This window comes from Prosopis cineraria, unplaced genomic scaffold (assembly GCF_029017545.1).
Source record: "Prosopis cineraria cultivar Desert tree isolate PC_DT_omini unplaced genomic scaffold, ASM2901754v1 PC12, whole genome shotgun sequence".
Taxonomy (NCBI): Eukaryota; Viridiplantae; Streptophyta; class Magnoliopsida; order Fabales; family Fabaceae; genus Prosopis; species Prosopis cineraria.
Window position 1 is genome coordinate 10,308,228 of NW_026555343.1, and position 17,322 is coordinate 10,325,549.

At 30.7% G+C, this 17,322-nt stretch overlaps 2 protein-coding genes across 3 annotated transcripts; one reads left to right on the forward strand and one right to left on the reverse strand.

The window, feature by feature from the left end:
- The first annotated feature begins 530 nt into the window (after positions 1–530).
- Positions 531–5,230, forward strand: LOC129287408 (uncharacterized). Of its 2 annotated transcripts, none has more exons than XM_054923553.1 (2): positions 531–1,406; positions 5,156–5,230. In XM_054923553.1, exons 1-2 carry the CDS (start codon positions 635–637, stop codon positions 5,185–5,187), a joined length of 804 nt encoding a protein of 267 aa, XP_054779528.1. In that variant the 5' UTR covers positions 531–634; the 3' UTR covers positions 5,188–5,230. The 2 variants fall into 2 exon arrangements, with proteins under 2 accessions (XP_054779528.1, XP_054779530.1); XM_054923555.1 differs by lacking the exon at positions 5,156–5,230 and having other exon boundaries at positions 531–713; positions 843–1,711.
- Positions 5,231–7,019: 1,789 nt separating this feature from the next.
- On the reverse strand, positions 7,020–10,455 carry LOC129289445 (trypsin inhibitor 1B-like). The gene is made up of 2 exons (XM_054926218.1): positions 10,223–10,455; positions 7,020–7,795 (listed from the first exon to the last, which is right to left on the reverse strand). Exons 1-2 carry the CDS (start codon positions 10,380–10,382, stop codon positions 7,365–7,367), a joined length of 591 nt encoding a protein of 196 aa, XP_054782193.1. The 5' UTR covers positions 10,383–10,455; the 3' UTR covers positions 7,020–7,364.
- Positions 10,456–17,322: the final 6,867 nt, after the last annotated feature.

Here is a 17,322-nt window from a genome sequence, read left to right on the forward strand (position 1 = left end):
AACTTGTATATTTCAAGCTAAACTATTTTCTACTAGATTGGTTCTAGATTACTAGACATTGTGATGAGAATTTATAGATATTGTGTTGTACATTCATGGAGAGAGGGAGGGCAAATGCATCTTTTCCATTAAAACATATTTTCACTTAAGGCCCTTGGGTTTGTAGAGAGTTTTCAGATTGTATTGGGCCCTAAATGTAAATTTCTATGCTCCTGGCGCCCCAAGTAGCTTCTCCCTATATTCTATGAAAGAATGCATAATGGATAAATTCTAACGAAGAGTATAAAGACAAAAGCTATAGTATTGGGAGCACTCTTTTCAAAAAGCAATTATACCGCGTGAGGTCCCTTCCATCCCCACATATGTATTTAGAATATCTTCATCTATCAAACGAGGTTTTAATTAATTATTTAATTGAATCAAATTTTTTCAAAAGTTATTCTGATGCATATATGCTAGTTTATCTCTAAAACAATATATATATGTATATATGTTTACATGTGTCTGTGTGTGTGTGTGTTAATTGAACAGTGTCTATGATCGAAGATGCCTCCCAAACCTCTCCCGATATATACAGCTTCTCTGTTAAATACGTTTATCAAGTTGAAGAGTTTATGTATGAAATAGCAAGAATATGGGAAACTCTTTGAGCTCTCCTATGGGCCTTAGGATGGAGGACCCTACAGTTAAGGCTCAGCTCTTCATGTGGTCAAGTAAAGAATTCAAAAATGAATACGCTCTCATTTACACTTCGCGTTCCAACCCATCACTCACTTGCTTTTCTTGCATCGCAAGGGATTACAACAAGGTGCGTTTCATACTCCATGATTGCTTGTGCGTAGGTAATAACGTAAGAGTCGGCATCGAGTTCGAGAGGAAAAGAGAAAACAATGGCTTTCTCGCGTTTGGCCCGACTAAAATTGAAGTATCTACTGGGAGTTTCATCGTACAGAGACAAGAACCTGGGAATTATTTTTGGCAGTACCAAGATCAATTTCGACACAGATTAGATCAGTTATGGTTGTGTAGAATACCAAATGGAGCATGGGACATTCATTTCAAAACACGGTGTGATGGGATGAATTCAGTTCTTACTTATTTTATTCGCATACTATGGAGTCCTTTGAAAGGCCTTGATGTGAATCTTTCTTTCCCACACTTTGAATATGTTGATTCCCGTTTTAAACGACCATTTGCTTTGTGTCACTTTGATCTTGTATCTGGAATGCCTCCACATGATGTTTTAAAACAAGTAAATGTTGTACCTTCGGGTACATCCAATAAAATTGGAAAACAGGCAAATGTTAAGCAAAGTGAGTTGAAAGAAGAGAAGCAAGGCAACAATGATGGGTCTTCTCCAACATCAACACAAAACAACACTATTGTGAACTCAGGAACATCTCTAGGTATTTTGAATGGCTCTAATGTCAATCTCAATATTACTATATAGGAGGCGATTACTGTGTCCCTTATTTTAGATTTGTTTTTAAGTAAGTTTTAATCTTACTGTAAGCTTATGATTTGTCTGGAAATTGTATGAAGAAAACATTCATGTTAGATTATCTTAGAACAATCAGATGGATCTTATTGTAATCTATATCTATGAAACGTCGCATTCATCTATGTATGATCAGTCTGAATGGAAATATGGAGAAAACAATGATATTAGATTATCTATATATGAACAAACGTGTGGAACACATTGAAAACAATAACAAATTTATTTTGATGCCATATGGATGTGAAATTTGATTTTACTTTTTCAAGTTTAATCAACACAATGAGTACTTGATCGATTACTTGGGCCACCAATGATGAATTGGATAATAATTGAAAACTTTTTTAAGTGCTACTCTATGGAACATAAGATAGCTTAAGTTTTAAGCAGTGTGTTCCCTGGATTTAATTTAATTATTGTTTAGATATCTATGCCCATCATCAATAGCACCTGGACATTGTCTCTTTCTGATGCCTTTTTAAATTTGTCCAATTGGCTAATGGATATTGGCCCCTTTTTTTTTTTTTTTTTGTCTTTCGTTTTTTGGGATGATAATGGCTTTACAATTTTTTTTTTTGGGAAAGACGTTTACCGAATCAATCTTTTCCAAAAATGTTGAATTATTGAAATTTAGTGACGAATTTTTCAAGAATCAATTCTGTGAAAATGGCACACGGATATTCTCACATGTCAAAGGATTTTTTTTTTATTATTTACATATATCTTTTTATTGAAGATAATTATGTTTGAAACAAAACAAGTACTAAATTAAATGTGAGCGCTTCTCCTAACAAGGGTTCAAATTTTGATTCATTACGTTACAAGGGACTAGGTGCTTTCTCTGGACTTAGCTCTCAGTGATTTTTTACTTCTATATATTCAGTTGGGGAAGACTGAGCAATTTTTATATCTATCTCCATCTCCATCAAAATCTGAGCCCCTTTTAAGACATATTGGGAACTTTTCCCATGACTACATGTTTTACTTCCCTAGGGCCATTTCTTGCAATTTTGTCTTAACTTTCTCCGCTTGTTCCAGTCACTCGAAGTGGTGTGATGGTTATTATTTCCTCCTATTAACATCTTCTCTTCTGAAAACTTGAAATTGGTTTAGACTAAAAATTAAATTTTATACTAAGCAAGTATTGTGTTACATGAATAAAGTTGAAAGCGTTTTCGACCAACAGTTATGATTATATTCTAAATCTAAATAGAGTGCTGACGTTTATCTATGAGACGTCAACTGCTTTCGTAATAAGGCAATTACTCGAATTTATTTGATGGTTTAGATGTCCCTTCCGAAAAGTTAGATGAGAGTTTTGAATTAAGAAATCATCAAATGGATTACAAGAAAGATGATTGCTTCAGTTGTAAAGTAACACTGTGTATTCCCTTGATTTGATTGGATTAAATATTAGGCTATCCACTGGGTTGTTCTGTGTTTCTGATGCCTTTATTAACAATTGGCTAATTGGATAATTATATATCTCTCCTTACAGTATTGAATTGTGGAAATTTTGATACTCTTTTATTTCTTCTTTTTCCCTTTTTAAATGTCAAACCAATCCATTTCGAGGCAAGGGGCATAAGATGATTCTTGTAACATTTTGAAAATTATGAAAGAGTAAAATTGAAAGAAAATAATTAATTATCAATATTTTTGTATAAATTGATTTATAAAAAGGAACATAAATTTATTCTAGAACAACACTTTATATATAGGATTATAAGTACTATATATAATTAATAATCAAAAGAAAGGAATTACTTGGCTTATTGATGGGAATAAGAAATGATGGAATGAAAATAAATAATTGAAAGTATTGAAGATATTTTATCTTACTAATTAAGAATATTTTGTTTTAATTGTGTAATATTTGAATTATTATTATATTTCAGTATTTGATATTGTTATCTTTCCATCATGGTTATCTTTTCATTTAATTTTAGAATTTTTAGAATATTCATGTTTTTTTAATTCTAGGGTTAGGTAATTAAGGCTTATAAATAGCGTCTTAATCCATTTATTTTGTAGAGATGCCTATTATCAAACAAGAATTGTTATTGTATTGCCTCTCCTATAAGTTTCTGTCTACCCCCCAAAAATATAAAGTGTGACTGACATAGAATACACACACACACACACACACAAAACTCATATCCCATAAGCTCTAACTCAAAAAATTTCAAACTATAAACACATTTAGCATAGAAATATTATATATATAATATTTTTATTTTTATTTATTTATAGTTTTCATGCAAATAAAAGCCATCATTTCTTATAGAAATTTCAGTAAAATCTCTCATAAAAATAAGACTTCCCAAAATTTCTCAACGAGAAAGAACATTTCAAATAGAGGATCTTGCCTATAGCCTACTTGAAACACCTAGGACCAAATGATGATATTATTACACATCTCAAATTTATATAAAATGAGATTTTCCTGAAATAATTCTTTCGCTACTCCATTTCAACAATACAATGCATAATTGAACACTTTGAGATGCAAGTTTTGCTATACGATGAGGCTAAAAATATTTTTTAATGAATAACATCTCAAATTAAATTTAAAGGAAATAAAGAAAAGAAATATAAATGAAGTAAGCATGAATTTAATTAAAATAGTTATTTAGAATAGCATGAGTGCAGAACTCAAATCATATAATCTCATTTAAACACTTAATCCAATAACATCTTCATATGATGATAACAAAACAATCAACTCCCACTTTTTAATTACCATGTTTGTATCAAATAGTTAGGAAATGCAATACTCATTATAAAGAAATTCATACATGAAAATCAAATTGTTTAATAGGATTAGTTTAAAAATATAAGTTTCAAAATATTATTTACATGATTTTATCAAACGAATAACAAGTATAGATACAAAATTCACAAGGTTAAATAACTAATCAACTGCGGTTGGAATCCACGAAACAAGTGTGGACATATAATCTACGAGGTAAATAATCAGCAAATATAGACATACAGTTCATGAGCATAAATAACCAACAAGAATGGTTTATATCCAAAAAATGATCAAGCACGGCTGAAGCCACAAAACAAGTACATACGTGAAGCCTACGAATAATAAGTATGGGTACTAAAGTCACAAATAACAAGCATGAGTACAAAGCTTACGAATACCAAGCTACCTAGGATTTAACCATGATGTGCAAAAGGCTAACGGGATTGTCATTGGCAACCAGCACTCTGATTCAGTCTCACAATTTAAATCAAGCATGTGTAGGTCTATAAAATCAACATTTTTATCTCTTCTTGACATAAAACAATATCATCTATATTCTTTATGTGTAAATCATAATGATAAATTATTCCCCAATATATAAATCAAACATTATCAATATATTAAACATTTAAGAATACTCCTTCAAAGAATAATTCTTTCTTTCTTTCAAAGCATAGAATTAACATTTATTTCCATTAATAATAATCAACACAGGAATTAAAATTACACCAATATAATTATGTGAATATATTCAGCAATAATTTGAAAATAAGAACTCACTGACATTTCTTTTGGGATATTATCCACTTATCTGAGACATCCCAATTGTATAACTTATTTCTAATTAACCACTTTTGAAATATTATCTGAGCCTTGGTTCCCAAAATTGAGTGACAAAATAGGGAAGAAGATATACGAGCGAGCTAAACGGTGACCAGCTACAGTGGACGGTCGTTTGCAACGCGAAGGAAGAATACTGGAAGCTTTGTACACGCACTCACACCATTCCAAAAAGGCAATGCGAACAAGGGAAGAGAAGAGATATCTAAGGATGTGTAGAACGAGACAGATGATGAAGAAGAAAAATCTGACAGCTCCAACACCCACGCCTTGATTCACAACAGCAACGACATCTAAAAATCACTCACTCATCGGCGAGAAAGAGGAAGAAGTTTGGTGCTAGGAGAGGAGTGGAAGAAGAGGATTCTTGAAGCTCCTCTTGTGGAAGATGCTGAAATAGAAATGAGGGCGCGGGGAAAAATTTTCTTACTTGTGCTGCTTGTTTGTTTTTTAAAATAGGGGCATTACGGTAATTTCAGTGTTAAAGCAAAATAAAATATCTTGTCAGGCGCAGTTGGGATTCGAACTCAAAACAAGAAAGTTGACAACAAGAATGAATTACACGGAGCCAGCAGCTCATCCCACTATTGTTGTAGGAAAACTAGAATATTAAATTAAAATACTCATTATTAATTTAAATTTCATTATTATTATTATTATTATTTTAGGACGGTACATGCTCTCTACTTTTTGTCCTCAATTGCCAGTCCAAATTTTTTCACAATTATTGATTTACTTGGTCATTAAATGTTTGTCGCATATTTTAAAAATTTATAAACTCCCAAGTCATTACAGTTTTTCTCTTCTCTCTATATTATCTCCACCCTTTTTTTTTCTCTTTGCTCTATTCTCTTCTCTCTCTCCCCCCTTCCCCACCATTCCGTATCACCATTCCATATATTTAGGAGAGTAATTATACAAGGTGACTTTTTCTGTTTCCTATTTGCATTTTGTAGATCTAAAAGTGGATCTCAAAGGATGTACCTGAGGCATCCATAAAACCACCATTAGTAAAAATAACCCCATACAACGGGAGTCTTAAATTAGTATTGACGGGTAAAGATAATAATATTAAACGATCGAATCATAAAAAATAATGTTACACTAATTAAGAGTCAAATATATATTTTTTAAACGTAACTCAGCAATATTCAAATTTAAAGACACTTTAAAAAATATAATTTAAACAAAAAAAAAACTAAATTTTACATACATGTTATCGTTGTCACATCATGTAACAATAAAGTAAACAATTAATTTATTACGGTGGATCGACGAAGATTGTTTGAGAGGTTATTTTATTTCCCTTATTATATTCAATGCAGGAGCCGACATATGTGTGAAAGCGTACAGCACAAAAATTATTTTTGTACTAATTAAATTGGGCACTTAAATGTGTTTGGACGGAACCTTATTTTCCTAAAAAAATATTGATATTATTTGAATTTAAAATAAGTAGAATATAAAATGAAGGTTAAAGTACACCGGTAGTCATTTAATTTTATATATGATTTTATTTTAATACTTCAATTTTATAAAGTGTCTTTTCAGCCTTTTAACGCTAACAATGTCCATCAACAATAAATTCTCATATTAAACTTTTAAATATTAATAAAACATTCTCAAATATTGACATTTTAAGTTTAATTTTTAAAAGTAACAGTACTTGAGATAAAAATTAATCATTGGAAACTAATCATATTAGAGTTAGAGGACTGAAAAATATTTTATAAAATTAAAGGATCAAACAAAAATATCATATAAAATTAGAGGTCCAAATATATACTTTAGCCGAAATTAAATTAACCATCCATCTCCATTTAAAAAAGAATGCCTTTAATTCTAAAATTGGAAATTTAAAAATTTAAAATGCTAACATATCAAATAAAATATTTACATAACTGTCATACATTACAATGGCATACGTGGAACAACAAATGTTTATTTAATTGATTGGTATATAAATCCGCAATACAAGAAACGAAAGCCATAGCTTTGGCCGCACAAGTTTATTTAAGGTACACCATACTCACATCAAATACATCTTAATTGGAAAAATTGCACACAAGTACCGCTAAAATATGTTATTCCCATACAATAACCAATAACAAATCACCATTTGGTAAAAAATAAGTACATGCTCCCATTTTTAACAACAATCAATTCTTTTTTGATTCTTGTCTACAAATAACATTTTTCAATGGTCCTTGTGTGCAACTTTCCCTTTAATTCAGATCTTCTCTAAATATGTTAAATTAAGGGGAAAATATGTTATAAGGCTTTCTTGAACACAACTGCAAGTGGACTCTCATCAGTAACAATTACCAGATGTCTATTGCCACTTTCATCATAATAAAGGCCAAGATCTCCACAAGGATCACCAGTAGGACAGAACTTAAGCTTATAGAAGAGACTCTGATATTTAATAATCTTGAACTTACCATCAACTGCATTGTTATAACCGCTGATTTTCACAGACATTCCCGCAGGTTGTTCCTCCACGATCGTCCACTTCGACGGTGTCGGAGCACAGGTCGGAACTGCAGAGAATGCGATGTCCAGAAGAAGACCCTCTGCGATGTATGCGATTCTTGCCGGAGATGAAATTATCAGCGGCAAGCCATCGGTTTCCTCAGAAGGTCTCTGCACCACCGTCAGCGGGCAGGTTTCGTTCCCTGTAGCAGCTAGTCCAAGGCCACCACCTGATGCAGAGAAACCAGGAAAACGAAGGACTTGAACACCCTTAGCTCAATATCACATATATGGCTGATATAATTTGATAATTTATCACGTTATTTTAATGTTTTGGAAAATTTTTAATTTAGTTTTATGTTTCATTTTTGGGAAATTGACAGAAAATTTTATTTAAATATACAAATGACAATGACATCCTGAGAAATGTGACAGTTCTTCTCAAATCTCTTGGGACCTTTCTGACATTAATGTATTTTATAAAATAACTATAAAGCCCCAATTTAAAATAAAAAAAGAAATGGATCAGTTATTAAAAATTTCCAAAATCTAAAATTATCATTTGCTATCTTGTTTTGGTCATTATCAAAAGAAAAGTAATCATTACTTTGGACTTTAGTAGTTAAAAAATTTTCCAAGAGGAAAGTTATAATTACTTATCATATTTTAGTTTTTATCAGAAGAAAAGTAGTTACTCCTTCCGTCCTAAATTATAAGATACTTTTAGATAAAATCTCACATACTAATAAACCTCATTAAATACACCTAACAACCTTATCTTTTTAAAACAAAAATATAAACTTTTCAAAATACCTCTCATTTAACATATTAAAAAGAGAAGAGACAAAAATTAATTATAAAAAGAGAAAGGATAATATTGTAATTAGTGTATTTAATAAAACTTTAATATATCCAAAGTGTTTTTATTTTGAGACGGAAAAACTCTTTCAAAAGTGTCCTATAATTTGAGATGAAGGGAGTATTACTTAAACTAAATTAGTCATTGCTATTTTCAATATTTGAACTTTAGTTATTAAAAAACTTGCAATGCAGAGCTTGTTATTTGCTACTTTATTTTAATTATTTACAAAAGAAAAGTAGTCATTACTTAAGCCATAGTCACTAGTATTTACAATACTTGGGGCACTACAATGATTTCACAAAATACATTAATTTCATAAAGGTATTGAATGACTTAAAAGGAATTATCCCATTTGGAGAGACCTCGTAGAGTCATTTGCATATTTTAGGAATTTTCTATCATTTTCCCTTGAATTTTTATCAGTATGGTCATAAGATTTCTTGACCTCGTCATCCCTGTGTCATCTTTATTTCATATTATCGATGTAACCTATATTCAATATAAAATATAAAAAATATAACAAAACGTGTATTATTCCCAAGTTGTGCATAGTACAAATTTCCTGCACATTATAAAAATAGAGCATGTCTAGTTTAAATGAAAAATTATGTTGGGAAAATTATTATTCCCAAGAACTGAAGAACCAAATTCAAATGTTATTTATTCCCAAGGACTCGTCCAAATTCAATATTTAATACTATTTACCACTTTAAACAACACAGATTTGCAAATGAAACTATAGGTATATTTACAGTTAACGATGCTTAGAAATAAATAACTTTTGGGAATAATTTTTCCAAAATTATATTTTAAACCTGTAAAGTTTTACTCGATTCTTTTAGCTTTCTTCTTAAATTATAATCAAAACCTTAAAATTGAAATCATTTTCAAGTTAGTATTTTTTATATTTTTAGAATATTTTTCCATATATGTAATTTTTTTACTTTGTCTATCTATACTTTTATCACTTTTATTACATTAAATATATATGTTCAAAGTATTAAGATAATACATGATCAATATATTAATAAAATTTCAAAAGTATTTCACCAAAAGAAATTCAAAAATATTTGCAAAATTTTGACTATAAACATTAAATTAATTTTTTGATAAGATGTGAATTTTGTTTTTGTTTTTAAAAACTAGAAATTTTGTAAGGATTAAATAGCAATTTGACTGTTAAATTATAGATCTAGAAGTATCTAGGATCCAAAAGTCTCAACTTTTAAAAATAATACAATATTTTTTCTATTGTTAACAAAAATTAAATTTGACTGTCAATTAATCAAAAAATGGCAATAAAAGGATTAAAAAGTACAAAAAAGGACCAAGAATATAATCTTTTGCTGTAATTTTCTTGGTGCTTTTATGTCATTTTCTCAAAAATAAATGATTAAAGCTAACTTTTGTTAATAGCAATGGCTACATCACACCATTTTAAAAAGTTGAGAAGGAACATTGTATCAAAAATGAGTTTTAGGTGTCAGACATTCCAGGTCAATAAAAGGATAGGTTTATAAATCAAAGAGAATGAATTAAAAAGTAGATGAAATCATACGAATAAAAACATTCATGCAAACATTATAATTTATTATAAAAAGGACAAACTTAGTGTGACAATTTTTAATTCCGGCAAACTTCCTAATAAAACACGTAGACATTTAGGATATAAATAATTAACCACTATCCAAAGGAAAAAAAAAAGTCAAATTCAATAACTAAACACTTAATTAAATAATTAATTTAAAATATGTTTAGCAGGTAAATAATTAATTAAATATAACATTCACATCACCTCTTCCAGACAAGGCTGGGACGATATGGTATGAGCCACCATTTTTAAGCATGTCACCTTCTGCGTCAAGCACCATATCAGCTGAAGCTGAAGCAAATTTTGATGAAGTGAATGCAAAGAGAAGAAAGAAGATAACCAATATGGTAGTCTTCTTCGCCATTGCTTATAAGATAATTTGGTGATGGCTTTGAGAGAGACAACCTTGAGCTTTGTGCGATGTGGTGATGCGTGGATGATAAAGAATGAAAGGTTATTTATAGAAGCACATCAATCCTTGTGAGTGGCACTCGTAGATTGTGGATTCAAAGATATGCATGGATGGAATATGACAATGATATACACCAGAACAGATCTTGAACGTGTGGTAATGTCTCATTTTGGATAGGAAACAAACAAGCAAAATGAGATAGAAGTAATTTCTATCCTCAAAATTGTGGTTTATGCATCATGCATGATGGACATTTTTTCTCTCAATAATAGTACATGAAATTTAAATAATGAGTTGCACTATATGTAAGGGCTGCACAAAGGACTGGACGACACTGGACTTCAGCCTAACTCAAAGTCCAGTCTCTTTCATGAAAAGGATTGGGTTAGGCAACCCATAATCCAGTCTTGTCTAGTGATAATAACATGAAGTTTAGTAGGACTAGATTTGGTCCATAAGATTAGGAGACTAGTCCTATTAGTTTAGTATTCGCTTAGTTTATCTTTTTCTTTTTTCTCTATGAGAGGCAATAATCTATTTTAACTTAATAAACTCAATTAAAATAATAAAAGACTAGAGAACTTTTGCACAGCCTTATTATACATGACATGTGAATAGCATAATTTGAATGAGTTTTATATATTTTTTATTATACCCTCTGTTAAAAATATAAGATATTTTTAATTTATTAATGTATAGTTAATGATTTTTTTCAAAAACATTCTTAATAAATAAATCATTCAACCATTTAGCTTTAAGTGAGATACTATATTAAATAAATAGAAAACATGGAAATATGTATTAATTTAAAGATAATTAATTAATTATTGGAAGGTGTAATTCAATTAAAATTGTCTTGTATTTTTTAACAAAGAAAGTACTATATTGATTCAATTCGGAATTCGTTAACCTAATATGTATTTTGGTTTAATAAAAAATTAAATAATTCAATAAAAAAATTAGAAATATGTGTTTAGAATATTAATTTGCAATACATACAGATTTCTTTAACTAGCCTGACAAATCAAGATATGCAAATCGCTCTCCTCCTCAGATGGTCAAGTTAATGCCAAAATGCATGCGTCAACAATTATGGCGACAAACATAAATGGTGGGAAAGAAAGTAGAATAATAATTGTCGTTTTCTATTTGGGACCGATGTAAGAAAAAATTAAACCTGTATATGTTGAACGCGTGTATTAAAGAAATGGACCTATCTATTTGTTCTCATGCAGATCACATTTATAGAGCCCAAACCCATTCTCATTCCTTTCGCTATCGTAGAAATATTGTTGATAGTTGTGACACGTGTCAACATAAATTAAAGTTGATTTGAGAAGTAGGGTTTCGTCAATTAAGCATGTAGTTGAAAGTTTAAATCTCAGCCATTGTCTATATAGAAATTTAGTTGGGAGAGGTATACTCTTTGCTCTTAGTACTTCAGTCTTCGGAGGAGACAGTCTCAGTCTTTGTTGTTAGTGAAGCATGCTCCTTGTGTTTACCCTAATTAAAAAATTATATTAGAAGAATTATATATATATTTGGTTCCCCACAACATAACTAAATGTTACAAGGTTGATTAATAATGGAGCATAAAAATGTGGCATTTAATTAACATATGGTATCTAATTGTGTGTTGTAAAGAACTTGAATGTAATTAGCTCGTTAAATTACGAAGTCACGCATGTTGAGTCTTGTTCGTTGATTCTCATGCAAGTGAAATAGTTTGACGATCGTTCATAATTTTTGCCTACATATATAATTAAGAGTTATAATACATGTAAATACTTCCTCCAGTCTCAAACATAAGACAATTAAAACTTAATGAAGAGTGAGTTTGGTCCAAAATATAAGACATTATATTATTTCTGGTTTATTAATTGGGTTTTCATTTTTTTTAAGATTTTACATATCATTAATTAAAATTAGAAATTCAAATAAATATGAAAGAGGAATTATATGTTACACTAAGAAAAATACAATTTATTATAGAGAGAGGCTAACCATTTAAGTGGAGCGAAATTAATGTGAAAGGGAAATTATGTTTTAATATAAATTTAATGAGTAAAACTAATTTTCTTAGTACTTGCGAAGTAGCTACAAATGTTTTATATTTAAGGCCAATTGAGAAATAAAAGACTTAAAATCCTTTAATCAACATTTCAAGTCTGGAGTTGGGGAGGGGAAAAAACACTCTATTGTAAGAGCTACAGATCTTATATGTATGTATGATCTAAAACAAATTTGAATCAGGAGGTTAAATAGTACTCCCTCCATCTCAAAATATAGGACACTTTTTAAAGAGTTTCTCTATTTTAAAATATAAGATACTTTGAGTAGTTTAAAATTTTATTAAATGCATCAATTTTAATATTACTCTTTCTCTCTCTATAATTAATTTTTACCGTTTCTCTTTTCAATATATTAAATAATGGGTATTTTAAAAAGTTTATATTTTTATTTTGAAAAGATAATGTTGTTAAGTGTACTTAATAAGATTTGTTGATATGTAAGATTTTGTCTAAAAATGTCTTATAATTTAGAATAGAGAGGGTATATTGTTAAAAGATAATAAATGTAAATATATTAAACACAACCTCAAAAGACCCATGATAAAAGATACAATGTGTGAACACTGTATTTTGTCAAGATATCTTTTAAATTTAATGAAAATAATAATAAATTCAACCAAAACATGAAATTATAATAATATAGATAAATTAAAAAAAAAAAAAAATTAATTAATAGACTTTAATTTTATTTTGAACTAGACAATATTTTGTTGGCTAAGATTTTATTTCTTTTAGTTTAATAAAACAACCAAAAAATATAAAAATACAAAAAAATTTAATTCTTTTAGAGGATTATTTTTCAAAAAATAAAATAAAGAAGATAAATAAATTTAATTGGTCTTCAAAATTAATTTTGAAAATAGAAGAGAAAATATTGCTTAAATATTAAAAAATCTCTCTCAAATTATCTCAACAATTCAAAGATAATAGGAATCAAATTGTTGAGAGTTAAATTTTTTAACAAAAAAAAAGAGAGGATATTCTTGGTTCATTCAAAATCAAATTTTCCTTCCTAACTAATTTCTAAAAATTACCTTTTTTAAAAAAATTTCTTTAAACATAATATATATATACATATATAGGGAGAGTGAAAAGTTGATCTCTGTAGCGTTTCACTCATCCCTTATTTCCCTTTGCCTTGCATGAATGAAAAAAGCAGTGAGGAACCCAGAGACGAAAACACAGAGGAGGGCAAAAAAAAAGCAAGGAAGCCGATAGAAACACAGAGGAAGGAAAGAAAAAGTGAGAAACGTAGAGGAAAGAGCAGAACAAAGAGGTGCTTGCAAGCAAGGGGAGTGTATAGTTGGACCGGTAGGAAGTTGGCGATGCAGAGAGAGACAAAGAAAAAGTAGATCTTCGACTGAAGCATGTGGGATTGGAGGAGCAAATAGCGGGGAGTAATCATAACTTTTGAAAAAATCCACCCCCTCTACTCTCTATATAAGGCTGACGAAGTCTGCAAAGGAAAGGGGATTTGGATTTGAGAGAAGGAGAGCGGAGTCGAAGAGAGACTCGAGGTCTATAGGGAACAAAATCTAAATCCAAAAGCAAAAAAAAATAGAGAGAGAACTGAGAAAGCACGAAAGGGATTCAGAGTGGATTTTGGGAGGTAACCTGAAGCTTGGAGGGCAAGAGAGATTTAGAGAAATTCTTGAAAATAGAGACTAGATTTAGAAAGTGTAACATTTAAAAATTTTAACCCTGGTTTATTAACTTAATTAGGGTAGTTAGTGAGTTAATGAGGTGTATGGCTAGGGGGGCTTAATTTGGCATAATTGTTGTAATTTTAGCCCTAGAAGTGGGTCCAGATTGATAGCAGGCCACCTAGGTAAGGAAAGAGGATAAAAAAGTGAAAAGTTGTGTTCTGTGCCACACATTGCGGTGTGTGGTTGGTCCATCGTGGTGCACGAACACAATTTGAACATAACGGGCTCCTCTATGCCATGCGCCGCGACGCACGACCAAAAATTTAATAAATCTGATTCGTGAGTTGCATGAAAACAGAAGAGAAAGAGAGGAGGAAAATGAAGAGCTTAGTTTTGGCTCTACTAGGGCACGATATTTGGTTCCATTATGGATAGATTGAAGCTCCCAAACAGCTAAGGTAAGATTATGGTGCTTTCTTCTTACCTTCCCTCTCTCATTTATGATTAGTTTTGGTAGGGTTTGAGTTGGGAGATGAATTTTTAGTCCCCAGGAAAAGGGTCCAATTCCATTGGTTAAAATGAGATTAATGAGAGTGATTTAATACATTGGTACACCACATTGATGATTTTGGAAGTGGTTGGTCCATAAGAGCATTTAATATCTAAAAATTGATATTTATGAGGTAGTTGGGAGAGGTTAATGTGCATTAATGATGGTTTGAGATGTTATTAATAATAATGTGCATTAGTGGAATCTAATGAGCCTATTGGGTATGAATGGGTAGTGATTATAATTTAGTAAAATAGTGTATGAGGAGTTTTATATTGATTAAACTTGAAGAGCTAGATGATGATGATATCCTTATGATTTGGTTGTAGAGAGGTTCGTCTTGGCACCTTTCGAGCTCATTAAAGCTTGGGGAAGTTGCTATAGTAAGGGGTAAACTTTTGACTTCTCAAAGATTTGAGGTAACCGGGGGAAACTTAATTTTTATAGCTAAATGTTAATTGTGTTGTAAAATGTGATTTGTGAGTTAATTTAATGATGCATCTTAGCAAATGCTTGAGTATGAAATGTTTTTGAGAAAGAAAACCTTGATTCTACCACCCTTGATGTTTGTGAAATTAATTGTGATTTATTACTATGGGTAGGGAATTACAAATTAGGTGTTAAAATGTGGAGTGTACGTGTTATGTGAATTCATGTGTTGAGTAATAAATGTTGAAATGCATAAAATGTGTGAAATGTGTGTGGCATGATCATTGGCAGGAGTTCACCTAAGGAGAGGAGTAGTTGATTGGAAATCCATGTAGTATTGGTAGTGATCATTGGAATTGAGAACTAGCCTTGGCATTGATCGTTGGAATCGGGAGGTAGCCCTTATCCTATGGTTGATTTGGGACTGTCCCACTTGTTTTATGAAAGACTCAAAACTAACTAGTCTCCACTGATTCATGAGGAGGCTAAATTAGGGATACGACACCCCATGGTTGTTAGTATTGGGGAAATTAGATTACATAAGTAAGTCAACCCTAGCCCAATAGCTCCACACAAGTGGAAGGTTGGGTTAGTCCGTAAAGGATGTATCCTCGTAATAGCCACCATTTTCATGTCAGAAGTAACAAAAGGATATAAGGTTAGCATATGATCATGTATATAAGTCCGGCCACATGGTTGTTAGTTTTGTGGTCCGACACATGTTAAAGGCACATGGTTATTATTTTTACGACTCTGAGTTATGTTTTTGAAAATAACATGATATAGTATTTTATGAAAGCCCAGTCACATGTTGTTAGTTTTGTGAATCGTAGCCCAATACTATGTGATATATGTGTTATGTGCTTATTTGCATCTATTTACAATTAATATGTAACTGTAAAGATTAAGCAAAACTTGGTTATTGAGTGGTTGTACTCATCTCTCAATTTTCAATATTTTTAGGGACTAGCTCATTAGATCCGAGTCGGGAAAAACACACAGAGAGTTAGGATTTGTAGAGTAAATCCTCTTAATGTCTCTCTTTAGTAGTTAACATGTGTAATTGTTAATGTATTTGCCAACTAGGATAAATTGTTATGATTGCTGTACTACTTGCATGATTTTGTGTTTAACTAATGTATTTTGTGCACTGGATCAGTGAGTTTTTGTTGTTGTCACACCCTAAAAAAATCAGGTGTGATCGGTACGGGATATAGGCATAAAACTGACATCCCTTAAGCCGTGATCGGAGAAACTTTGAAATTAATACATTGAACACACTAATAGCATAATTAGAAATTGTTACAATATTAAATCAGATATTTAATTTTAAAAGAAATGTAAGGATCCTAACTGTAGTCTAGATGGAGCACCTAAGGCCAGACGCCAACGCAGGTATAAAGTTTAAATTTTCATCAAATTAGGATTTGACTAAAATAAATCTTCTGTTTCAATCCAGCAATAAAACTCCTCAGTGGATATCTCGAGTCATGAGTTCAACTATACTATCTGAGACCAAAATATCTTTTCCAATGAATAATGTCCCAACAATAAATAATTGAACATAAATAAAATGAAAGTTTGAAATAATTATACAATTCAAAGAGGCAACGATTTTCATAAAAATTTAATAATCTTCAGAAATAAAAAAATTTTATAAAGTTTAAATCTTGAACTAAAGTAAATAAATAAAATAAATAATTATAAATAATCTACTAATTAAAAACTAATGGAATGTAAAATCATCAAATAATCAAATTCATATTACAGGGACTTATCAAAACAATTAATAAACGCAAACACATAGTCTATGAGGGTAAATAATCAAACGCAGCTCTTGCCACGAAGACAAGCATAGACACACAATCCATGAGGGTAAGTAACCAAACGCAGCTAAAACTATGAAACAAATATGGACACATAGTCCACAAGAGTAAGTAACTAAACGTAGCCAAATCCATGAAACAAATGTGAGTACGATGCTCATGAATAACCATGCCTCCGTTCCACGTGCGTTGGCCATTGCACGAAGTTAGCACCTCCTATAAACACCCTACTAACTAGATATACTATGGCGTGTCAAGGGCTAACGAAACTACTATTAGTAATCAGTGTTTTGTATAAAGTCTCCTTCAAATTCACTTTCAAACATGCGAGAAAATTATCACTTTCACAATAAAATTTTTCTCTTTTTA